This window comes from Vidua macroura, chromosome Z (assembly GCF_024509145.1).
Source record: "Vidua macroura isolate BioBank_ID:100142 chromosome Z, ASM2450914v1, whole genome shotgun sequence".
In the NCBI taxonomy this organism is placed as follows: Eukaryota; Metazoa; Chordata; class Aves; order Passeriformes; family Viduidae; genus Vidua; species Vidua macroura.
Genome location: NC_071611.1, coordinates 57,942,565 through 57,969,043, shown reverse-complemented (window position 1 = coordinate 57,969,043; position 26,479 = coordinate 57,942,565). Strand labels below are relative to the sequence as shown.

Sequence of the window (26,479 nt, the reverse complement as noted above, 5' to 3'; positions counted from 1 at the left end):
TAATAAAAAGACTACTTAGAGACTCATTAGCAGGCACAGGCATCAGCAGGAAGCATATGAATATGTGTCTTTCTAACACTTGTTCATTAGAGCAGGTGCCATACTTCTGGGAAATTAACTTTAATTGGATAAATAGAAAACTGGCCTTAACTAAGGCAGTCCAACTCACTTTCTTAGCTTATTATTTTCTTTAGACACTCTGAAATGCTTGATATTGGTCCCTTGGGTGACTTTCACTGCTCAGAGTAAAATATGTTTACAAGGAAAGGGTAAGACAATCAGTAATCAAGAATGGGTTAGGTTTGCTTGATCCTGCCTCAGTGCAGTGAGGTGGATAAGACCACCATATTGCTTTGAACAAGCTTTATAAACAAGCTTTATAAACAAGCTTTAGGGAGCAAAAATCCTTGCCTAATCCAGGGAGAGAACAGCCTGCTAATTCTGTGGAAATATCGGAATTGCATCCCTGAAATTTGACTGGCCATCATCCGGATCATGTGCTACTGTTAGTGCTGATGCATTACTGTTATGGCACTTTATTCTGGCAACCATTTCCATGCAACCCAGCTGTGTGTATGGCCATCCTGCTGGCAGCAAAGTGCTCTGAACTGCACATGCTTGACCCAATTGTCTCATCTTTTTTTCACATGGGGAACTTTCAGGTGCAAAATATTCCCTGATGAGTTTCCCTGATTCCCTGCTACAGTGGGGCAGGACGTTAAGTTATCTTTGAAACTACACTCTCATGTAGTTTGAAATGTATGTCTGTGGAGGCAGAGGGGAAGAACTGGGCAGGAGTGGACCAGGATTTGTTTGCAGAGACCTATTGTTTTGAGTTGTTCGGCTGAGTTCCATTTTGTGTAAAAATATGTACGTAAATTAATGCTGATTGGAAAGGAACTTCCATGCATCCTCGGTGACATGCTAAATGAAGTCACCGTGAGTACCATTAATACGATGAGTAAGATGACACTAACTTGAGTGAAGTGCTCAAAGCGTCCTTGCTTTCTCTTGGCTTTCTTGTTTGTCCTGTTCAGCCCCAGGGAGCTTCAGCAGTGTGGCACCAGCAGCCCCTGTAGGGGACAGATCTCATGATTCAAATAGACAGTGAATAGCTCAGTGGTCTCCTTCCCTGTCAGAAGCCACCACAGTGTCACTGCCTCTTCTGGGTGGGGAGCTATGTGTTTTCCATGGAGGAACCATTCTTCAGCAGGGTGCTGCCTGCCCTCTGCTTGGCTGGCCGCACTAGGGCAATGTGTTTCCTTCAGCTTCTCTCCGATCCTTCCTGCCCGGCAGAAGGTAAGGCAGGTCTCAGTCAGAGGATCTGTACACACCATCTGGAAGTGCACCTCTGGGGAAGTGCTTTAAGGGGCTAAGTACAAACCTTCTCTGTGATAGCAGGTTTTGGATGCATGAACAGAGCAGTTACAGATCCCAAATAGCTTATTAATCAGGGCACTTTCTTGCCTTCTCTCCTTCATGCCCATGATTTTAAATGGACTTTCCTTTCACTGGCAAGACATGGAGGAGCTGTGCAAAATGAGACATCCGGCACTGTACCAGGCACTATTTGGCCCTTTTCTCCAGGCTTGTCACTGCTTATGAAGGAACATTTATATTAATTTTAAAATAGAAGTATATTAGTCTTTGAATAGCTTCTGTAGGCGCTGCTTATACAAAGCATTTCAAACAACTATAGACAAAGGAATTTCACAAAGGATTGGATGCAGGACTGAAAAAAAACACAGTTCCCTTAGCACCTGGAGAGCTTTTGCTTTCCCATTTGCTGCAGCTCTGGCAGCATGCAGGTCAAATGCAGCAGAGAGTGGAGCACTGCGTAACTGTGCACTGCCCTCAGTCCCCAGGCTGGAGAGTCCCTCAGCATTACTTGGGGCGTGTCCCAGTCCCTCAGTCTTGTGTGCACACCACACATCTGCATGCCAGTGTGCCCACCTTGAAGGGAGCCTGCACTGAGAAAAAAACAGGCAAGTGTATGGGTAAGGCACTGAAAAATGATGTGTGCAATGCTCTGCATTTGTGTGTCACACATGTGGCACATATCACGAAGGCAACAGGTCCTGAACAGAGTGTATTGACAGGGCAGAAAAGCCCAAACATGATCTGAGCAAGGATAAATTACTGGATTAGATCCCTTTTATCTATGGGGTCACATTTCACAATGCCTATTACTCTCACAAAACAAGTCCACTAAGCCTAGTAATGGACATAACCAATGTTTATTTGTATTGTAGTTAATGGCTATGCATACGTGAATTTACACAAAATCAAGGTGAAGAACCCAAGTATGTTCCAATGACTCTTAGGACTAGGGAGTCATTGCTGTTACACTCTTCTGTTATTATCTGTTCACTACTATTTTCTTGCAGAATAGTCTCAGACAACATCCTCTAAATTAGGCCCATGAGGCACAACAGATTTATGTCTGCTGAAAGAAAATACAGGGTACTCTGTTATTAATATGTAAAATCTGGAGCTGAAGTCACATCTGTATGATGATCTATTTTGGTGGACCACATGTTCTTAAATGGCCTTGCTTCTTTAAACTATTAAGTCTGTTATAAATATTTGATGATGAACAAGCTTATAAAAGCTAAATGCAAAATATGAATAGAGGGAGAACAAATGGGTGATTTAACTTTTAATTAATTACCAGCACCTTACACTAAAGCTCGTCTTCTGTAAGAGTCAAAAACTAACAAATTTCTTCCTTGCTGTAAGCTGATCTGAATGATCAGCATTGCATTTATTTATATTTTTTAAAGGAAAAGGATAAATCGTCTAGAAACAAGAGAACCAGGAAACAAGAAACAATGTAGAACAGTCTGGTTTTATTACCATATGTAATCAAGAGCTTTTATTTCCTATCTCTCCTCCTTTTTCTTTTCCTTTACTGCCTTATTTTTTTTCTTTTACAACCAACATTAAGTTGTGAATCATTTGTTAGGGGGATGTGGAAATGAAGGGAAACTGGTGACATCACAATACTTTACAACTTTACAACAAAGGAGAGTCTGAATTTGTTGCATCTACGAGTGTATAGCAAGGGTGGAAAGCAAAGGCACACATAGGTTCATGAACCCCTCAAAAGAGAGGGTGGAAGAGACCTGTGGTTGGGAAAGAATGAAAACAGAAAACCCACCGAATACAAAATGAACATTTCAAGGTCAACCCAGTAACTGCAGTGTACGTTGTGAAGGCAGATTGCTGCACAAGCTGTGTTTTGGGAGAATGTTTTGAAGGATAATATGAAGGGAACCCTGCTTCAGGGGTTGGAGCTTGGTAAAAAGGTGTTGAGTTGGTTCTTTTTAAAAAAACATTACCTTGCTACCTACTGTTTTCAAAGGGTTTTCAGTCTGTTTTTATTAAAACAACAACATTGCTTTGGATACAGATCTATCTACTCCAGTCTGCATAGTTCACTACGGGTGAACAAAACTGTTTCATAAAAGAAGCCATGATGAAATGAAAGAACATGCAAGCACCCTTGTTACACACTTTGGTAGACCATCCAGACCTTATATAACCATCTATAAGCTAGTGGACTTAAAATCTGTCTTTTCAATCATTCAGAAACAAAACCAAAACCCTGAAAAACAAATGGAAGTATAAAATTTTAAAAAACAAATTGAAACAGAAACAACCACCTTACTCAAACATACTGTTCAGTAGATATATATATATATATATATATATATATATAAAAAGCTTAGAAGCGATCCCCATCATTTTTCTACAGTATGTTGACACAGTTATTGTAACAGATTAAAAACACAGCTACGTTTTTGCATAAACTGAAAGACTGGAAAGGAACTTACACACCTGCGCACGCACACACATGCACACACCTGTGCACACACACACTCCCACACTAGCTACATGCACAGTCACACAAAAGAAACAAAGGAAAAAAAAAACAACCCACGTTTTTCCCCAAAGAAGTATATGCAGCATCCTTCTGGAGCAGCAGATAGCTACAGCAGGAGCCTGCCTGCCTGTCCTAGCTCTATGTGCCCTGCATGCTGCAGGATGTGAGGCTGGGCTTTCTGCAGGGCTTGGTCTCTCTCACCAGTGCTGTCCCCAGCCAGGGGATGTACCAGCTCCATGGACAAGGGCATTAAGTAATTTTCCTGCTGCCAGTGAGAATGATCTCCATGCTGACATGCTGTAAACGGGGAGCGGGAGGTGGGGGAAGGCAGAACCCCCAGCACGGTGCCTTGGGAGCATCACCACCTGTGGGGTGGTTTTGAGAGAGGACTTGGCACATCTAGAAAGTCAAATTTGGAGGGTATGATGCTAGCCTAATTTCTTTAGGGATGTGGAGTTATGAAAATAACCACCACATTCTTCTTTCAATGTCTTTACTTCAGTTTTTGAAGGGGTTTGGAGGAAGAAGGATTAATAAATATTTGCATTACTCAAAGGGGAAAAAGAAAAAGGTTTTACATACTACAGCTCACAAATATACACAACTGAGGGTGTAAGGCACAAATTTACATGTGGAAGAAAACAGGCTATTCACAGATATATTCCCACGAAAAACCCGTGTGATAAGACCATAATTTATGCATGGTAATAGCCGGCATATTAGCTAGTTCACACTGTTTGAGGATTTTGTTTGCCGTCTCACATGCAAGGTGAAATGAGATGGCACATCACAAGCTGGTGCCTTCACAGAAAGTATTAGCTACTGACAAAGCCATGTTGATAGCAATGGTGCACAAATGTGCAGCTTTTAAGTTTCTCTTGCAGCTGCTTTAGAAGTTATGAACTTGCGGTATTTGTTGCTGTCTTAGGTCAGAGGCCCAGCCAGCTAATTAGCTGAGAGACTTAAATAGATATCCCCTTTTTTTTCAGCTAACCAGGCAGTCCAGGCACAAAGTTCAGAACTCCAGCTTCAACTTATCTAACTCAGTGAATTTCTTGGAAAAATAAAAGAGTTCTAATTACTCCAGTTAATGGGTTTCACGTTAAATAGGTATAACTTTCAAGGTACTTCTCTGAAAAACTGCTCATGGGATGATAATGCAGGTCAGTTCCTTAGGAAAAACAAAAGTTGAACAATAAATAAGAGAAGTTACTTGTGTTAACAGTCACATGTTATTCATTAAAAGAGAAGGGTAGCAGAAATCTATGACATAGTTTGCCCAAGCCGGCATTTAACTGCTATGACCAAATGACTGTAACACTGAAGGGCATCATTTCACAGTACCTGATAGTGGTAAACCTCTTTCATTGTTAAGTCAGAGTTAGCTTTATCAATTGATTTTTTTTCTTTTTTTTCTTCCTTTTAAAAATTTTTTTCTTTTTTTTTTTTTTTTTTTTTTTTTTTTTTTTTTTTTTTTACATTGGTGTGGTTTTTTTTACATTTGTTTTGCTTTTCAGAGCACTCTTTCCCAGTTCAGGAATGCACTGTGCAGTTAGGGGCAGTGGGTGAAATGTCACAGTCATTTTCACCTGTGTGCTTTTGGCTCAATGTTTTTGATGGAGGGTTAGTCTTTTGACCAAAGAACTGGCAGGTTGTGGGGGTGAATCCTGCAATTGCAAACCTTCAACCATGGGTCGTATGGCTCGGGTTTAAAAAAATATTCCACTTTTCCCAGAGAGCAGAAATCCAACACATCTTCAGCTTGCAACAACCATCTTCTCAGAGGAGTGAGTGATAACAGTTGCAGAACACTGGCTTTCAAGGGCAACTTCTACTTTATTGCCATCCTCCTCCCACTCCCCCTCCCCCTCTGATTATGTACATGCATCCTTGGGCTTCATGGACGTGGAAAGAGGAGCAAAGGAAGGTTTGGGAGGTACGTCTGGCTTTAGCGAGGGCGTGCGTTTCAAGCCTGACCTCGTCAGTGAGTTGTAGGCAGTGAGACTTGGCTGCCGAGATACAGTCACAGCCTGTGCCTGAGCAGCATGGACCTGTATGGAGTCCACTCGCTGCGGTGCCGGTGGCGGGTTGTCACCCCGGCTGAAGCTCTGATTGCGGGACAGGTGGGATGAGTTGGAAGAGTTAGTGTTGTTTCTTTTGAGGGTTGATGCCTGATGACTTCTCGTGAGTGAGTTTGTGGGGTAGCTTCTCTTGTAGTCCGCATTGTAAGCAGAGGAGTGCATCTCCAGCCGTTTGCTCAGCCCGCTCTGTGACAGCGAGGTGCCTGGGGGCCCCAGGGAAGCCTCCCGCTGGGGGACTTTCGGTGGCATGCTGTCAAGATTTTCCACCAGGTTAACTCCATGGCTGGGGCTTTTGCTGCTGAGGTGGTCCTTGATAGTTTTGTACTCAAGGGTGGCATTCTGGTCCTCCACAGACATCTGAGCCCCATCGCTCATTTTTGGCTGGTCAACATACTCATGCTGGTAGCCTTGCTGGGCTATGGGCAGGACCACAACACTGGGGATGTGGCTGGGAGAAGCCCTGAGTGGTAGGTCAGTTGGGATCACTGGTGAGGCCATTGAGGGGATATCTTTTGTGCAGGCATTGATGAGGTTCTGGTTTCTCTCCCATTCCCTACTACCTCGGCTGGGCTTTCTCTTCTGCTGCAGGGTTGGGGTGGACTCAGGGGTTGGCAGAGCAGCCAGGTCCAGATGGTGCTGGTCAGCTTTGATTAGCATCTTGGCAGTGCTGCCTGGGGTAGCCAGCTTGCCATTGTGCATCAGAGGTGTGAGGATAGCTTCAGGCTTTGGCTCCTTGGACTGAGCATCCCCAAAGAGGCCACTGAGCTTGGAAACACTGCTCATGGAGCCGCGGCGGGAGTGGGTCAGCTCCTTCTCCTTCCTCTGCACAACGGCCATGTCTCTGCGGCGGTGGTCGCAGATGCAGTACACTATGATTCCCGAAAAGACAGCCCCCATGACAAAAGCAAGAATAACAGCAATGGCCAACAGGGTGACTGGCACCAGCTGATCATGACCTTTCAGGTAGCTCTCCCGAATCACTCCTGCAATAGACAGCATACAAAGGTTAAACAAACTAAAGACAAAGGAGAAGGGAGGTGAGGGAATTAACTACTTTATTCAAAGGCATGCCCCTGGGAGGTTGCTTTGTGTTTTGCAGGGTGATTTTGTTTATCAGCTTGTTCAAATTTGGAGACATACTCTACCTGCCAGCACATTATCCATGTGCAGCCTTCAGCTTTCAGTAGACCTTTCAGATCTGGAGCTGAAGACTACAAAGTTCAGGAGGAGAAAGGGAATTTACTTGCAGGACAAGTACAGTTGTTTTGAAATCCTGGCCCTGGGCAATTCACACTGACTTCAGCAGGTTTTTTAGCTCTCCTCTGACATACTGCTTATTCCTCACCTTCCTCTTTCTGATTTCTCCTAGGCTAATACCATCTTATTTTTACTATGGTAATTCATTGACATTCAAAAGCCTTTAAAAGGAGGAGAGGAGATAGAATCTTGGTGAATACCAGAGAAGTGTATCTCACATTGTTTAAGGCTTCTTTCTCTGCTCTTCATTCTGTTATCTTTGTCATGTGTTTTATAACTTAGTGTCACATGCCTGGGCTTCAGAAGGATGCTTGAGTAACTATGAAAGATAGAGCACAGTGTTGAAATTTATTGAGCTTGCTAGATGACTGTCCTTGCTACTTTAATTTTAAAAGCTCTCTCTTTTCTGAACACATTAATAGGTTGACCTCTGTGCTGAAGCTTATGCTTTCTGCTCTAAAAGACCTGACCTGGTGCCTCATCCTGTGTTCAGAGGTCACTGTCAAATGCTACTTAACCATCAAGCACCCACTGTCTGAGGAGGCACCTTTGGCAGAGCACACCTCCTCCATCTGAAGTGCCTAATGCAGCATTAATGAATATCCTAAATTTCCAAAGTAATCTTTTTTTCCTGATATGGGCATCATGCCAGCAGCACTAATGAAACACAAGAAAAAAAACTGTAATTTTTTTGTTGTTGTTTGTTTTGTTTGTTGTTTTTTTTTTTTTTTTTAATTTCTGGTTTTGTTCTTACTGTTTACAAAGAGCAGACACAGTTTGACAAGGAACTGAAGGAACATCTCTCCCACCTCTTCTTCCAGAGAGGGCCCAAGTGCCAGGGGATTAAAAGCTCCACATGCTCAAAGGAAATGTAATAGTTGTCATTATTTCAGAAGAGACAGCAAGGCAGAAAATACAACTCCAAGGCTCTCCTGAGACTTTATGAAGATACAAAACTTTCACGTTGTTAATCAACTCCTAAAATACGTTTTTTTCATGTTTTTGGCACAGAAGGTAATTACAATCCAGAAATAGAACCAAACTATGTTAAAAGAATATTAAAAAGTTTCCACTATCTCACAGAAGCCTTTGATAAGTATCCTGGCTAGATATAGTATTGTTCCTATTTTTCTGTCCCAAATTAATGGCAGCATTTAGGTGGACAAGCGATATTTGCATACAAGAGATGAACTTTATATTTAAAAGCAAAACAGCTCTTGAAATCATAAGCACCTTCATGTGACATCACAGCTGGGTGCCACAGAAATTATTGTGCTGTGACAATACAAAGGATTATGATTTCACAAGGAGAATAAATAGCAAGAGCAAATGATCACTTTAGAAAATAAGATCTGACGTTCACATAAATGTCCTAATAGTAAAATGTAAGGGTAAGAAAGTAAAACTCAGAAAATAATATATAATTAGAAACAATCTTCAAATTAAGTGTTTCTAAGAGAACTCTCTCTTAAAGCCCAGAAGCTTCTTCACACGCAGATTCTTCTATTCTTTGTCATCAGCACTTAACAAGCAGCAGTAAAACCTTATTCTGTAATTTAAATGCACGTACAAAATTGCTGTATGTAGAAGAACAGTCTAATGGTTACAGCACAGTCAGCAGGAACTATATTTCACTGCAAAGATGTTGGTCTCCTGTGATCCTTCACCTGCTGATATTTGCATCCTAGACTCTGCAGCATTTTGTGGCCAAATTTGTTTATACTTGTAAAACTGTTTGCAGTGATTAACCAGAGAATCAGATAGAGTCTTAAATGGATGGGAAGAATGAAGTTAAGAAAAGCTTCACCTTAAAAAGTCTAATTTAGTGGATTTCTGTACACAAACTTCTCAGGCATGTCCCTTTGAGCACTTATCCAATGCATTTTGCATGGAAAAAACTCAAAGTCTCTGCTCAGTGCCTACCTAAGAGTGTAAACACCTACAGTCAAAGCCCAAAAGCATGAGTTCATGACAGGAAAGTCATATCTTACTAACTTAATATTCTTCACTGAAAGGATGGTCAGTCATTGAAACAAGCTGTCTATGGGAGTGGTAGAATTATCATCCCTGAAAGTGATCAAAAAGCATGTCAATGTGCTACTTGGGGACATGATTTAGAAGAGATCACGGTGGTGCTAGGTTAAAGGTTGAAGCTGATGATCTCAGAGGTCTTTTCCAACCTAAATTGTTCTTTGATACTATAATTCTAATATTCTTTTACACATAGATTGGGAGCAAGAGGCTGGAGTGCAGTTGTGGGAAGGGAAATGTGGTATTCCACATTTCCATTTTTTTCCACATCACCACTTTTGGTTTTGGTTGATGGTATGCTCAATATGGCTCAACCATGTACCCTGGCAGAAAAAAATACCAACCATATAAAAATACTGGAATGTGTCAACATTCCAACACACAAAAATGGTGGAAAGACTACAGGGCATCAGGGATGATGTATGGCTTAAAATACTTGGTTTGTTCAGCTTAGAGGAGACCTCAGTGCTACCTAAAACTTCCTTGTGATTGGGAGTGGAGGGGGAAAGTGCTGTCACCTCTCTCAGTTATCTGGTGATAGAATGCAAGGGGAATACCTTAAAACTCATGTCCATGCCTGAAATTTCCTACTGGCTGAGGGAAACTTCAAGCTCTGCACTCTCAGTCTTCTTCTTTAGGCTAAGTCCTACTCTGGGAGTGATAGCCTTAAGCACAAACCTGCACCTCTGCATGAAAAAGCAACGTAAAATCTTCAGCTTTAGGTTACCAGTAGATATCAAAACATAAGCACTCACAAAATTACTACACAGTCCAGACTGCATGACCCTTTGTGTTCATGAAAGGGGTAGCTGAAATGATGTTATGCACACTGCAGGTGTTTTATATGCAGAAATTTATGAGTGTCTTAAAAAATCCTGATGCCAGCTATTTCCTCTTGAACTCAAACCTTCCTGATGTTTATTATGTTTCCTACACTAAAGGATATTTAACATTCGTGGCTTTTCTCTAGGCAGGCGGATCTTCTCTGGAAACAAAATCAGTTTAATGATATAGTTTATTTCTTATCAGGGATTGCTTCCATGTGTCATTAGTCATGCAAACAATCTCACTAACTTAAATGTAAATAAAATAAAATGGGCAAGATTTGACCCTTCATCAATGTCCATGGAATAGATAAAAAACTAAGTAATAAAAAAGTAGAAGAGATGCTCAGCATCCTACTGTCATGAGCACAGGGTGGGTGGGGTGGTCTGGAATTTAACATATCAGCCTATGGGCTGATAATTGCAGTTGTTGTCCATCAACATGTCAAACCTTAACATCAGCAGTAACTATCTGCACAGTGCAGGATGACTAAGGAAGTGTGTGATGTCAACTATGTCAAGTTTGAGGCAAACTGTTCATGTCACTTTACAGAATGCATTCTGTGTGCTTTTACTTATCCTGCAATTCTTAAAGAACATCACAGTCCACATGGCAAGTCCAGCATCCTTCATTTGCACTCATTGTTCAAGGAATTAAAATGAAGGAGAAAATAATTTAAAAAAATGGAGAGTTTACATTTTTGAAAGGCAAGTAAAGTATTTGGACTCCCAGCTTTGAGGAAATACATGTTATTTCAAAATCTTACAGCTATTTATTATCTGACATACTTTTAAGACATCATGTACTGGAAAACTGGGCTAGCTGCATAGAACCAGTAAAATATGTCTGATATAAGTATCCCCATATTAAATATATCTTATTTAATAAAAAATATTATTCTATGTTAAATACTTTTAAAATATTATGCCTAGCACTTTCCTGTTTGTAATATACCATTTGCAAAAGTGAAAAGACATTGCTTATTTCATTTTATGTGGTCTGAATCCATACTCCTGACTATTTTCTCTAGTGCATTGAGACCTATCACTTCGGATAACACCAAACTATTCTTTTGAAAGGGATAGTTTTGACACAATTATCTGTATTAACATTGTACTCCAGAGCTGTGTGGTGGTAAAAATAAAAGTAAACCTGAAAATGTTACAAAGAAATAGATGGCATCAAATATTTGCACGTTCAAGGATGAGATCTTACATGTTGCGTCACTAATGCCACAAACATCCTGACATTTACTGACCTCCCTGGACTCTTCCTTTTAAGTCAAGCTCTCTCCCTTACAAATCACAGCTGGGCTTACAAGTTCAGGATCCTCCTACATGTGATATAATACTATTTCTGGCTACTAAAAGAGCCAGTCTAGTCACCTGATATTCTCCCTTTTCCATGGCTATTCTGATTCCCATAGACAACCTGATCCTTCCTCCTCCATTAACTTTCTGTAATTTCATCCCATGTCCTTTTGTCTGCATCTCCTAGCATTGCCATTCATTTTCTCAGTCAGTATACCCTGCACTGTAACAGTCTGAAGCATGAAAAATCACTTCTTCTTACTCATCTAATGAGAGAGAAGACCTGATATGGTATTGTGTTATACTGCTATGCATAATTGATTCCTTCTTCCAGCAGAGCTTCTAGGTAAGGTACACAGTTTGGGCTGGCTGGTTGGTTAAGAGGCCATTTAGAAAAATGTTTCCAGACCTTGAAAGTGATTCAACTCTGAAATGAGCTAGGACATGTATGAATTCCATGAGTAGAGCATTGATCTAGCTAAAGGTAGTTGTTATTAATGAGCAAGGAGATATTACATTTTATGTCAATAATACATATACTATTGCTAAAGTTATGGAAGATGGGAAAAGCAGAATTGTGATATGTCTCTGCATAAAAATAATACAGAAAAGACCAGAGGTTATGCAAAGATATAGCTCTCCTGTATGCTAGATTATCATAAGTAGGAAAGTGAGGCTCCCTCTTTTCACCAATTAACAAAAGTATTCAGGCTTTTGGACAGTATGTATGCTTAAAAAAACAAGTTAAAAAGCAAGATGTGCATGAAAATGCTGATGAAGCTATTCTGGAGATGCTCTGCTCCTTCTAGTTCTAATAGGAAAGAAATTCCAAGGGCAGAAATATAATTAAAATGAAAAAAATCACAAAGGAATTAAGTTTATTCTAAGGAATAGATGGCATGAGCATAACTGAATAAGAATAATGAATCTCAACACAAAAAACTTCATTAAAGGAGGATAGATAAGGGAAGACATGGAGACTGAACTATTTATTCCTTTTCCTGCTGCTATTTAAAAAAAGTCCCCACTCTGATCTGTAATCAGAAATGTAACAAAGTTAGGGAGTAGGTGTTCACCATGATAGAGAAAAGAGGTAAACCTACTTAGATACTAGACATTTTTAAATTATCTTAAGGAATTTGTCCCCAACTGCTTAAGGAGCTAGCCAAAGCAATTTTTAGACATTGTGGTATCTTGGACAACACTGGAGGAAGTACAAGCATAGAGAGCTCTGGAAAAGGACAAGTGTATTATGTGCCTTTGAGAATAGCCAAAGGGAGGATCCAACAAAACACAGACCTACCAGTGCAATCTTTCAAAGGGAGGTGACACTAGAACAAGTAATAAACCAATCAATTTTATGAGAACCCAAAGAGTAAAGTAACTAAAAAGGAAAAGAAAAAGAGCAAAGCAAATTTTCCAATAGTAAATTACGTTAAACCAGACAAACTTCCTCTCTTGGCAGGATAAATGGCTCACTTTTTGTGGGGAAGGAGTAAGTATGATAGCCCTTGACTTCTCTAAAGCCTTTGACTTATCATCTCAGAAGTAAATGAAAGGGAGCTAAAACCTGCTAAAAACCTGCAGTTGAAAAGTGCTGATCAAAGGTCTCCTTGGAAAGGGATCTGAAGTAAGGTGTCTCTCTCAGGAGAACAGCAATTAACAGGCATTTGCAGAAAGGAGACCTCGACTCTAGAGGCGCAGCAAAAGGTCTGTGTCCTTTTAGCATGTACAGCATAAAAAGAAACATCTCATGATGAAGCCTAAATTTCCTTGTCTCACCTGTGATTGCTGTGTGACACGAATGGCAGGACATCAAGGAAAGCCCCAGTCACATTCCTTTTAGTCTAAGTTCTGGTGTATGCTTTGCAGTTTCAGTACAAACTGAAATTCCAGCTTATAACTCTCACAACTCATTAATAATGAAAACAAGCAGCAAATTACTCCCCAGTTTGAATAGTCTGATGACTCTTAGTGATACAAGGGTTTGGATGCTGCCCTCTTCCACAAGCAGGCTGAAGGTGGTGAGGATAACACACGGGACGGACAGTGATATCTGGTCTGCCACTGCAAGTTCCTCTGTGCAAATAACAGCTACCTGTCCTGAAAAGTAACACCTTTCAGTCAGAGCACTGCAGTTTGCTGCAGTGTGAAGACAAAGAAATGATTTATGGCTGGCAGAAGTGTGCCCTGGGCAATGGGAAGACCACATGCCACATGCACTACAATTGCTCTGCGATCAGACCCACCAGGAACTGTCATTGTCTGTCTTTCCAAAGTTGCCTGCAACAGTTGCTAAAGTAATAACCCAAAATGGTGACACACATGAAATACCAAAGTGGGACATGACAAATGATGTTTTGGAAGGGAAATGAGGGAATAACTATCAGGAAATAAGGTAATATTTATCTACAGACCACACACTAAGAGCAGTTAAGACATGAGTGTCATTGCTGTGTTAAATGGCACCTCTCTAGCTAAATGGGAATAAGCCCACCACCATCTCGAACAGTTACAAAATCACTTGAGACTTTCCACTGAACAAGCCATTGTTCCAGAAAAGCACAATAATTTCTTTACTATTGTTATCTAAGGGGAAAACTCAGCAGTTAATTTCATTCTTCAGTGCAAGCTTCTCTGTAGGATTTACATCTCCCTCACATTAGATGTGCAAGAAACACTGGTGAAAAACCTCATTATGAATGGAGGTTTTTATGGGTTTCAGAATATCTTTTTAAAATACCACTGAATAGGTTTTCAACATGTGTCTCCAGATGTTAGAAATATGTTTACAGGTAGTCTCATGCTGCTAAAAGACTATTTCAGACTGGAAAATCCCTGCAGGTATTAACAAGCTTTCTTCCTCTATTTTAACTAGCAATAATAATTAAAAAACAAAAAAAAAAACCAAAAAAACAAAAACAAACAAACAAACAAACCCCCAAAAAACCCCAAAAAGCACAAAAACAAAAAACAACAAAAAAAAAACAAAACACCAATGCCAGAAAACAGCCAAACAAAAAAATCTCCAGATAAATTTAGACTGAACTCTGAGTGTCAGAAAAAAAAGAGGAATGATCAAAGTCTACCATGCACTTCTGAGATCTTATCTCATGTTTTCCTGAAGGAATAATTTAAAGATTTGATATAACCTAACGACATTATTATCCCAGTGATTTGGTGTTTGCCACTTTGATGGAATTACTTGTTGAAAACCATGAGAACACTTTTTCTTCATCTTTGTTCTGGCTGCCAGGACTCATTGTGCTTAGTGGAATACTACCCAGTACCCATTTTTCTGGACTCCTGGTGTCACCAGCTAGAAAAAAACCCAGCCCAAAAATTCATAGTTAAAGCTGCTGGAAAATGCTTTCCCCCGCCTTCCCTCTCAGTATAGCTGTATAGTTGACTCGTAAAGGTCTACAACTCTTAAGTTTTGCATGACTGTGTTGAGAAAAGCAGGCCATCTACTATCATACTCTACCCTAGGGCTCTCAAAGCCAGCTGCCTGAGCTAGTAGTCTGAGGTATCCAGCAAGGAAAAAGAGGGTGCATGAAATTGGAAAGAGAATGAATTTGTTAAAGAAAAAACCTTCAGTTACAAGAAGCCTGAGGATCATTGGAGGTATGAAAAGAAATCATACTTCAGAACTATGAAAAAAGAATCAATAAATAATATGACTGAAGTAACCTACAACAAAGTCTTGAAAACTACCTAAGCAATCTGATCAGCTCTAGTGTCCTCTGTTAGGGTTTTCTGTCTCCTTATCAGACCTATTTCAGAAACAATCCCTCCAGGACAAGATTATCAACTGATCTTTAACAGTGGTTTAATTTCTCTTTTCAGCTGGTTCATGGTTTTATCATTTCTCTCCACTTTCCATGCATGACTGCCAACATGACTCTCTATAGAAAAAAGACGGCTGTAACTTACAAAAGGAGGGGAGATCAATATGTCCATATGATATAACTTGTGACTTTTGAAGTAACATTTTAAGAATTAATTTAAATTATCTGGTTTTAGTTTGATTTTGAGCCTGCAATCCAATTTTTTCTGCATGCTACAGTGGCCATATAGAATTCACATCATGGCCTTGTGAATTCACACCTGTGAATTTTGAAACAAGGGATTATTATAGATAGAAATCACAAAACTTGTACCAGAAAATTCATGCTCAGGCAATTTCCACCCTCAGTGGAGTGAAGGGGAGACAAGACTGAAAAAGACTTGAATAGGAAGTTCTTAAAGCTTTTTTAATTGTGTTAATTACTGTTCTGAGCAGTATCTCTGTAAATGAACCAGTTTGTTAAGTTTGCAGGTATGGGAGAAGGTTTGTCTGACACAACCTCCTGCATATATAATATAATGAAAGTCATTACAGTCCTGAAGCCAGGCCCATTTTTTTTGTCCCAGAGGCTAAGCTCAGGGCCAGCTCTCGCACTAGAAAGCATTTTACAACCTATCTCCCACTGGCAGGTGGTATGCAGTGGCTGATCACTTTGAACTTTTCTGATTTCAGTACTTTCCTTCACCTCTCACCCTTTCCTGGTGAGTGATGATAATTTTAGATGCCTCTGCATGATGGGGAATAAGCAGACATATCAGGTCACTTAAAAAAAACAAACCATAAAACACAGACATTCACAGTAGTTAAAAACAAGATGTACAAAATCCAAATGTCAAGGAAAATTAATTCTTTTGTAGCTTGTCTCGGCAGACACAAACTTTATGCTACTTTGCATCTTAAAACACAAATTTCCTTTAAAGTCTGCAGCATTTCCTCTAATGACATAAAAAAAGCTCAGTGCACATTCTGGGACCTTTCTAGTATGCCTGGGATAAGCTTAAACATATACAGCTGCTCTTTATTAGCTTACTTCAGGGGATCTTTCACAGCTGGGTTAAAACAGATTTACATGTTTGGCTTAATATGCATGATTTCAGGGCTCCAGAGAAGTTGTTGTAGCCTGCAAAGTGAATCTCTCATCTTCACAGCTCCCATTTCACTGCAAGGAGCTCCTCTGATGGCACAGAACAAGTGTTGGGCGTTTCTTTTTTTCAGGTTTTTTTTTTTCTTTTCCTGATGCAGTTATTATGTATTCTGAGCAGCCCAGTGCCTTTCTGGAAGAAGTTTTATGAATAGTGTCAAGGAAAAAGAAGCTGTCACTGAGGAATTGTGTGGCTTTTCCTCTCCTTTTATACAGCCTGTTTTGAACTATGGCCTTTCTGCACAACAGGGAAAAGTGAAGTTTGCAGAATGTCAACATAAGCAGCTCTGCTTAGCAGGCTGAAGCTCAAAACAGCCTTATGGTAGAATTTGGGTTAAATTTCAAACACTGCACATAATCTAAAAGCAAAAATTGTTTCCTCATCGACTCTGATCTTGTTTAAAGACCCAAAAATGCAAATGCTAATTTTGAGCTAATAGGGTAACTGAACACATCACAACTGAACTAACAAAGGAGTTATCTATTAAACATTCAAAGACAAATAGTAAGACAATAAATAGTAAGACCCTATATCTCCTATTCTCCAAGGCTCCTGAAAATTATAACTAAATTGTTGAACAACTATGTGACCAAGGCAACAGTGTTTATTCACGCACACAGACTGTATTTCTTAGAAACAGTCCTGCCCACAACTGGGCTGGGCTGGTGCATGCTAGGAACATGGCTGAACCCCTTGTTAGGTCTGCCTTTACACAGAGGAAGGACGAAAGCTCTTCTGTGATTAAAATGCAATCACTGTATATTGCATGATAGAAAACAAACACTGTGGATTTTCTCCTTACTTCTCCTATACTCATGAATAGAGCAGGCCAAAAGGCCTGGATTTAAGAATTAAAACATGCCCCTGCTGGGGATTCTGAGAAGACTGCTTCTTCCAGAAGGATTTGTAGGGCTGCTAAATAAATAGATTATACATGTCTGATATTAGGTTTGCCATTTCCCTTTGTATTGCAGTACCATCGCCTCACCTGCCTTTGAATACATTAAGTGGGCTTGTGATGAGTTTTTTAATACAGGCTGTAACAGTCAGCAAGACTAATTTTACTGCTAGTTCTTCGATATCTCACAACTCTTCAAGTATACCTATCAGAACCTTTCTTTCCTCTGTTACATTAATTCACATTCATAGTATGTCCAGTAAAGCAAATGTAGTTACTACAGCCATATCCTGAGGTAAAAGACAGCATTTCCCTTATGGATTTGGTGCCCAGATGCTGCTATGGTCTCACTTAATTTTCTATTTCCAGTGGTACCTTCTTTAGTGCATTTTTCTGTCTTATTTATAGTTCTCTGCTTTTTTTTAAACCTTTTTCTTTTTAGCACCTCCCTATCTTGCAGAAGCTGGTATAATGTATGTACATTTATACTTTATTGCCATAACTTCATTGAATGTTTCCTGTGTAAATTTTTTAACATGGTCAGTAATTACTATGGCCAGTCTCTTCCCTGGATGAGGTGAACCTGTAGCTTCATTTCACTGGACATATGCAGGTAGTAGGTACCTGCCCCAGCTCTAGTAAAGCTGTCCTGAGTCCAGCAGTAATGTACCCAGAACAGTGTGGACAAACAAGTGTCCTCTCCAACATACATTCAGATCCCATGCAGACACCCTCTCAATTGTCCAGCAGCAGGCCAAGCAGACATACCTGTCTGCTTTACCCAACATCTCACAAACAGCAGTGTTGCTGCTGCAAATAACAACTCACCCAGCCTTGCGATCAGGTCTGCTACTGTGTCAAATTTTACTTTTTTAGATTTACTGCAGCCATTTGTGCACTTCCTGCTCACACTCTGTCATGGTTTGACAATAAGTAAGACACACTCTTACTTTAACCCAGCATTTTCCAGCAGGAAAAACAGGGAGCTTACACAGCTAGTTAGTCAGCATGAATGTAGCTCCTGCAACAAGGAACGTGAGTGGGATTTTTTATTTTTGTAGACTAGCTCTCAAAAAATGTTTACTGATCTACAGATATACAAACTTCCATATGGGAGGTTAAAGCCTAATTTATTTTCCTAGTATTGGAACCCTATCAATTTTTATTATGATCTCTTTTCACTTGGGGACATATAACACAGTGTAGGTGAGATCAAACCTTTCAGGGAAGCACTGCTGATGTTATCAAGTTGTCTTGCCATGAGCAAGTAGAGATAAACGGTATTGTTTTTATAGGTCTTGATGATGGGTATATGAAAGTAGCTGCTGATTTTATATTAGTAGTTTAGTTCAATGAGTGTGAACTACACACTGAGATATGTAAAAACCCCTGTATACACAAAATTAATTGGTCTTATTGGTTGACTGCCTCAGGACATTGACTGTTGCTGGTCATATTTAGACAAAAAAACATATAAAGTGCTGCAAAACTGAAAGACTTTAAGACACTAACTAGGGACTCCTGTTTTGTAGAGATAAAGCTGAATGCTGTCCGCAAAAAAAAGAGCAGTGCTCTTTATGTTCCTTGTTACGAGCCATGATTGCACAAACCTCTGCAGAGGCTGTGGTGAATGCAGGAGGTTCAATGTGCACAGCAGGCAGAAGAAGGGACAGAGCGAACTCTTGCATTGTGCCCTCCTTTGAGAGGCTCTGACTGGGACTCATTCAGCAATGAATGCACGTGGGGAATTTCTGAGCTGTTTGATGAGAGCTATGAGCTGGTAGCAGAAATAAATTTCTCCAGTGCTGGCCATGGCCTCAAAGCCACTACTGATGGCCTTTTCTGCACCACTTCGTAAGACCACTTCTGTGAGCATCCTTAAAAAACAGTGGTACTCAGTGTCCACCTCACACTGTAGCTTCTGTTGCACTCACCCTGCTTGCTTGAAACAAGAACTCAGTATTTATTTAAGATTTTACTGATTTAAAGAATAAGAAAACATCAAGAACATATGCGCTGCTCAAAGGACTTTTGTAATTATTTTTGTGATGGCTTTGGTCAGGTGTTTCTGCACATGCTTAAATTCTTTATTTGTGTGGTACTGTTTGTGTTCAGCAATTGCAGATCTTTCAGGTTCTCCAAAAATACCCCTCTGTTTCTTTCTACAGGGACATGATAGTGGATAGGAGTAGCTTTGTAGGGCTTCGAAAATGTGCCTGCTTTCCCCCAGCTGCCTGGTTTTTTATGTTACAGCTGCTCTTTTATTTTCTATCATAATTGTGGGTAAGATGGGATGGAACATGAACAAGATGGCATATTATTGACAGCATACAGCTGGTGTTATTTTCTAATTAAAAAATCCTTGATGGGCATATGAAAGAACTGTCTAGTTTATGCCCAGTTGTGACAATGCTATCAAGCTGCCCCCTCAGCTGAGATTTTATTTCACAGAAGATAAGCAATCTTTGGTTGCTAGTAGAAGAACAACAGTTTAATATCCTGGCCAACACAAAATTGGTGATGAATATGCTATTAGCCATTTCCAAATGTTTGCTGTATTTTATAGCTGTGCCAGAAATTCTTCTTAATGCTTCATGAGCAACTAATCTATAAACTGCCCTAAGCCCTTCTAATGTTAATGGAGCTGTTAAAATCTACTTGAGCAGGGACCATGACTTACTCTGCTCTGCTGGGGCAGGGAGAGTTATCAGACTATCAGCTGGTGGTTTAAGAACACCAATGCCCAGTGTACACAGAGTTGTTTGTGTATTTAGTTGCCTAACTTTGACAAGTCTCTTCTGGGCATGAGTGACTGAGATTTTAAAAAACTTTACATCTTTGCCAACAAAACTACTTTTCTTTTCCCTCACAGGGATGTTAGGATGCACATTTTTGATACAATGGTATCTGCTTCAAAACTTCTCAATAAAGTGCCCTTAAGACACATTTTTATAATATGAGAATAACATGTCTTTTCCCTATCCTCTCTCTCAGCCACTGGCGCAATCTTAGAGTACATGATTAAACTCTAGCAAAAGTAGTAGCAATGGTTACCAGACAGCAGAGACTAGAGTGCCTCACTAAATGACTATTAAAGAGTTCAAAGGAACACCTCCCTAAACACCTGACTAAATGAAGGAAATTCAGAGGAACAACTGCTTTCCAAACACAATGACATTTGTTATCTGTATTTAATGTTCAATAAAACTGAGATTGCAAAACCTAAATTATGCCCTCTCCAGGTTTTTCATTTTTAAATTAACTACATACTGTTGATCAGTAAGCACCAACCCATGCTGACACAAGGAATTAAGTGTGCCTATTTTACAGTCAAAGAAAACTAAGAAAAATGGAAAAGTTATTTGTAATCCCTCCTATAGAATTAAAGAGATATTGATAAACATTAACTAAAAGTTAATGAATATGAGAAAAATGTACATGGTGTTTTTTACAGGGCAGGTAATTAGACGTTTGACAGATTACAGACCATATTAGCAGTGCTCTGAACCAGGACTGTCAATGTTTAGGTCATTGTAAAATTACTACATCACATCTGAACTATTAATTAATACAATAATTGAAACTAGGCACATCTTATATGAGAAAAATGAATTATTCAAAAATCCTTAACGGCATATTGACATTTTAATTGTACACTGGCATTAACAAAACTAAAAGGTGCTTTAAATATCTTTCAGCTATTAGATTTTTTGCTATTAAATCCCTTTGAATGTCAAACCAGTTTCAGAAATCTCTTGTTTAAAGGGCCAGATTGTCCTCCCCATTCAGCATCTTTATTTAGCACAACATCTCCTTATAATCAATATAAACTCCACAGAAATGAAACTAGGTAACCTGTCCACCAGCTATACCTTGCTATTTCTAGATAGAGTAGTGGCTCTGTGGAGCAAGCACACCCTACAGCGAATTCCCAGCTCTTGGTAAATATGTCAGTGCTACAAAGGTCAAACAAGAGCACGAGGCAGTCTGTGTTCCTCCACTGAGCCATCCTCACTGGGTGACAATGGATGAATGTAGCTGGGGATCTGGTGCATCACACAATAGCTCTAGTGCCCTGAACCCTGAGCAGCTGCCTTGACAAATTAGATGTGGCCTCTTTTATTGAAAAAGCACATTAGGGTCCTGAGGCAATGACAGTTTTTCTCTCTTTTAGTAAGACAAGCCTCTACAGCTCATTGCAACCTGGAAATGGATAGCCTGACTTGAAATCTATGCAGGTGGACAATTACGGGTCAAGGATACCTGCTGTTTCCAGAAGCCACATTTGATAACATCTATTTTAAACTTCACCATTATTTTATTTGTAGGCTCTAATGTGGTAGCAGAGAAGCGCTGTTTTTATAACCAGATCAATACAACCTCTTCTCTTACCAATGATGTAATTTTCTTTTTCGCTATTAACAGCAAATGGCTCTTGGTTCTAGTCTTGCCACTCAATGTTTCCACTTCTGCTAGTTAAATCTGAAATCTGTACTTTTAGTGAAATGCAGAAATGTTTTGAATTCTGAAAATGTTAAGTGAGTGTCAGTGCTAAAGTATAGGCATTTCTTTAAGTGTGGTACAAGCAGTTGGTGTGTGCTGGAATATACCCCACCACCCCACCATTATCTTGATTTCTTCATCCTTGCCTGTCTTTTGCAGTTAAATCTGTTCCTTTCCTTTCCACTTTCAGATGGCCACTATAGAAAATCTGTGACTAAATGAGCTGGAGCTTTCTTGACATAAGGTTTGAAATGCAGACTTAGTCACAAAGCACGGCACATTAAATCACTGCCCCATACTCTATAATAACCCCTTGTTTGACTAAAATTGGCTTAAAGATGCGGCCCTGCTCTGGGATTTAGCTTCTGATATCTTTCCTGAATGCCTTGTCTCTGCTCTGTCTCTTCACTCTTGTTCTCAGAGAAATTTACTAAAATATCATAAAAACAGGTCTGAAGAAAGTTTGCTGTCAGAAACATCCTTCCAGCATTCTTCTTTCTTGAATTTTATATACAATTTCCATTTTATTAATTAGCATCTACTTTACTACTGTCACTGTTTGAACTTGATGATGTAATCTGAGATGATTAGCTGTCTCTAGCCGTGGGAGCAGACAGCTCATACTTGCAAGACAGAACAGAAGAAGGATCGGTGTCATTTCTCTGGACAAGTCTGGTGTGTTCCCTTAATCCTAACTGCACAGCCCTCCTGGTGCATGTCACAGGACACCAGCCATTCCAGTGTGGTGAGCTCATCAATCTTCCGGCATGTTTGTGAGTTATTAGCCTGGTCTAGTGACTCAGGTATCTGGCCACTAAAACCTATACTGGGAAATTTTGTGCCATTCAAATGCTAACAATGGCTTTCAGGTGTTTATTTGATATGGTGCTGAAACAGTGCCCCACAGTAGGTATTCTGGGATTAGTTTATGAGACATCCAGCTCCTGGACAAGTTGTTTATTAGAGGCATTTTAGGCAAATATAGGGTTGGTTGTTTGTTCTAAAAAAAAAAAAAAAAAAAAAATTTAAAAATTCCAACCAAGCAACCAGTATATAAATAAGGCCTCCCTATGGAAACAGGGATGTTTACAGTAAGCTGATGCTGATTTACTTAAGAACATTTCAGAAAAAATCTACAGAGCTTTGTTTAACACAGACTCATCCAACCAACCTCTGTTTTCATCCTAATGAGAAGTCAGTACATTTTAATCTAGATGTAGCTTTATACAAGTCTAAATGAACTAACTCCTGCATCATACTGTCTACGCAAAATCCCTTTGTGAAACACTACAACTCTGAGTAACTACACCTCTCACCCTAAATCTCATCCAAATGCTACAGAACCATAGATAGAATCAGAGCAAATTCTCTACTCCCTTTCTCACAACTTGATAGACTCTGGGCAGAAAACTTAAAAGTATAGTAAAAGAAGGATCTGGTCTGATTCAATCTTCATTGTTTCCTCAGCACTTGAAACTTAGTGATTTGCAAGGTACTTGTAACTGTTTCATATTTGTACATACAATGGTTTGAGATATGGGAAAGAATAGCAATGTTTGCATAGTTTCCCCCCAGATGCACATGCTTTGGGTGAATACATCTCTTCCCAATCCCATCCAGGCAGAACTGGCTATGGTGCAAGTCCTCCCACTGGCCTTTACACTTGTATTAGTATCAATCAGTTCCTTCTGACAATGTCAGGATGATGGCATTGATGAAATACTGAGTATTTGCTTCACCTCCACACATTGAAAGTCTAAGCCCTTCCACTCAGACCTACAAACACTAACTCAAAACCTAAGTTTTGACACATTTTTGTGCCACTTCAATTCGTCATTTCCTCATCTGATTATTATATAATGCCAACAACATCATAACATTCCTCTGTTTTCTCTGATATAGAAACTGCTTTGAATCTTCTTGATCCTTGTACGTATTAGCGTATAACAGTATTTTTGTGTAAAAACATACTCTGCAAATGTACTTCTCGATGAAAAACTCAGCTCTCCTGTGATGAATATTGTTTAATTTATGCAAAAAAAAAAGTCCGAAGCTTTGTTTTGTCACAGATTTTTTTCCCCACTCATTTCATGTCTACTTGTAAAGTATCTTGTTATATCAGCACTTTACATTCTTTATCATAACTGTACCTGAAGTTTCTTATAATTTTGTCTCATTGCAGCAGAATCTGCCTGAACATTTGCAGACTCTCCAGAGACAAGCATTGTCAGCACTCGGCAAATCTTTCAAGTAGTGATAATCACAGTAAAATTTAGTAACACTGCCACTTGTGTACAATAAGTGTGAAATATCTTCTGGAGGCAGGTTTTGAAAGGAGTGGCTCTTGAGCTCCCTAAGAGCACAGCCCTCTCCAAAAAAAAGGAATTGACTATTGTTAATGATGTACCAGAGGAAGAGCTGCAGTTATTGATAATAATAATATAGATTATACAATCTATAAAATAATAGGGGGTACCAGATTCTGTCTCTAAAGGAGCCTTCTTGGTATCCAAATAAACCAACAACTCTTAACTCTGTGTTCATCACATCCCACTTCTAATCAGCTTTTTACCTTAGTTACATGGATATCAACAAAAGGCTTGCTAAGGAAAGGAGATACCACTCACAATCTTCACCTAAGGAGTGCTGAGTCAAGTAAGAATACAAACATTAAAGACTGCTAACCACTACACTTTTGCCATTCAGTGCCCAGCTCAGCCACTTCCACCTGAACACTGTGAAAAAGAAGCTGTAGCAGAGCCACAAAATTGTAACCTGAATTTTCAACCAATTTATCAAAACAGTGATTAACAGGCACAGATTTCAGGCAGCTAGGGAATGTGTGAGAAAACTGAGCTGTTGGCTACATTTGCACTAATGAACCCAGTACTAGAAAAGCATGAGGCATTTCTGAATGGAGGCAGGAAGGACAGGAGTCAGCAAAGAAGGGCAGCAGGGTAGTGAGGGACAGGACCAGCTACTCTTGAAGAAAACCACTTTGCTTTCTTCACGGAGGCCCTGTCGAAGAGCTGCACAGCTCTACTTCCCACTTCGTTAGTAAGGCGACTACAGAGGGATGCAGCACTACAACACTACTGAGGTGTGGAGGGTAAAGCCTTGGAGTGCTCCACAGGAGGAGCTTCATGACTCCCGACTGTGGAGGAGGAACACCAAGTACAATGGCAGCAGGGGGGAAGGTTAGGCAGCAAGGTTAGGGAAACTGTTTCAACAAAGGTGAGAAACACAAATTAACACTAAAACACAGCAAGAAGGAAAAACAAAACATAAACATACTCTAGAACATGTGCTGTTCTTTTGGGTTTTTTTCAGTTTGGTTTAATTTAGTTTTTTGGGGAGATGGGAGAATAGGAAAGAGGGTTACAATTTGCCCAATCACAGGGTGTTTTGTTTTGTTTGTTGGTTTTTTTTTTTTTGTTTTTTTTTTTTTTTTTTTTCGGTTTTTTTTTTTTTGTTTTGTTTTTTTTTGTTTTGTTTTGTTTGTTTGGGTTTTTTTTTTTTTTTTTTTTTTTTTCTCTGCAATATAAAGGGCAGATTCCTTAATGGCCAAAATGAAAATGCCAATGTGATGGTAATGCATAATTCCCACTCTCTGGGTTGGACTACACATTTTTATCTTGGCAAGAAATGTGATGTAGCTCAGAAACAACAGTCCCAGAGTATATTTAGCTACTAAAGCTGTGGCACACAAATGTCACATTCCCATGAGTCAACCTTTTTAAAGAACCCCATCTTCACACCCCCACAGATATTCCCCAAGATGCCTGCACTGAATTAAGAGTGAAGCATATGGATGGATGTGACATCATCAAAGCAACGGTGCTACAGTAAAGAAAACAGCAAGTGGATTCTTATACAATTAGTACAATCAGTAAGGAGCCATTTGTGAGCACAGAAAAGGAAAGAAAACACTGCTCAAAGGAATAGACACAAGCAATGAAGAAAAACACAAAGCACCTTGCAAAACAAGGAGAAAATATTAAAAAAATAAAATTTTCTTTGTGAATGTGTGAAAGCAAAAGAAATCACAGCAAAAGTGGAAACAAAATATTGATAAAAGGATTGTAAGTGTAACATTTATTGACTTAATTTTGTGTAACGACTCCTTCCTTTGCCCTTTTGAAACAACAACAATAGAATTTTGGAGCCAATTGGCTCTCACTAGGTAAGGCAAGGAGTAACAACACACAAGTGGATGGTCATGGTGAATAACCATGCAGTCACCTCTGCCGCCATTGTTTTGATGGGTGTAGACTGCTTCCAGCTTTGTCAATATTCATAATTAGGCACCAAAGAATGCATGATATTTAAATGACCCTGTCAAGTGCTTATAAGGCTCTTTGGTAACCATCACTGCCTGGGGAGGGATGTATTGAATGTAAGCCACTTCATCAGTCAGTGAATTGAAGTGAAAATGATTAGAATTCAACAGCTATACATTTATTAATATTTTCACTGGATGCTCTTCTGAAAGCCACTAGTGGCATACAAGATGCTATTAAGAGCTAGTTTTCCATCTATTAAGCAATGCTTTTCAGAAGACTTGTGAAGCAGGGACCCACACACAACAAACAGTGCTATTTAAATGCATATCCATCTCGGGGTACATAAAGGGGCAGATCTCCCACTTTTGGTGGTTTCTGACACCGCTCCCTTGTCTGACAGTAGCAGAGGAGTTGTG

General features: G+C 39.7%; 1 protein-coding gene across 2 annotated transcripts in view; it reads right to left on the bottom strand.

Moving 5' to 3' along the window:
* Positions 1–3,353: 3,353 nt before the first annotated feature.
* The window catches only part of SEMA6A (semaphorin 6A), a 126,066-nt gene continuing 102,940 nt past the window's right edge, over positions 3,354–26,479 (bottom strand). For both annotated transcript variants that reach the window (XM_054003044.1, XM_054003045.1), the window contains one exon: positions 3,354–6,950. In XM_054003044.1, coding sequence (XP_053859019.1) covers positions 5,761–6,950 — 1,190 coding nt within the window. In that variant the 3' untranslated portion in view covers positions 3,354–5,760. The remainder of the gene's footprint in view (positions 6,951–26,479) is intronic.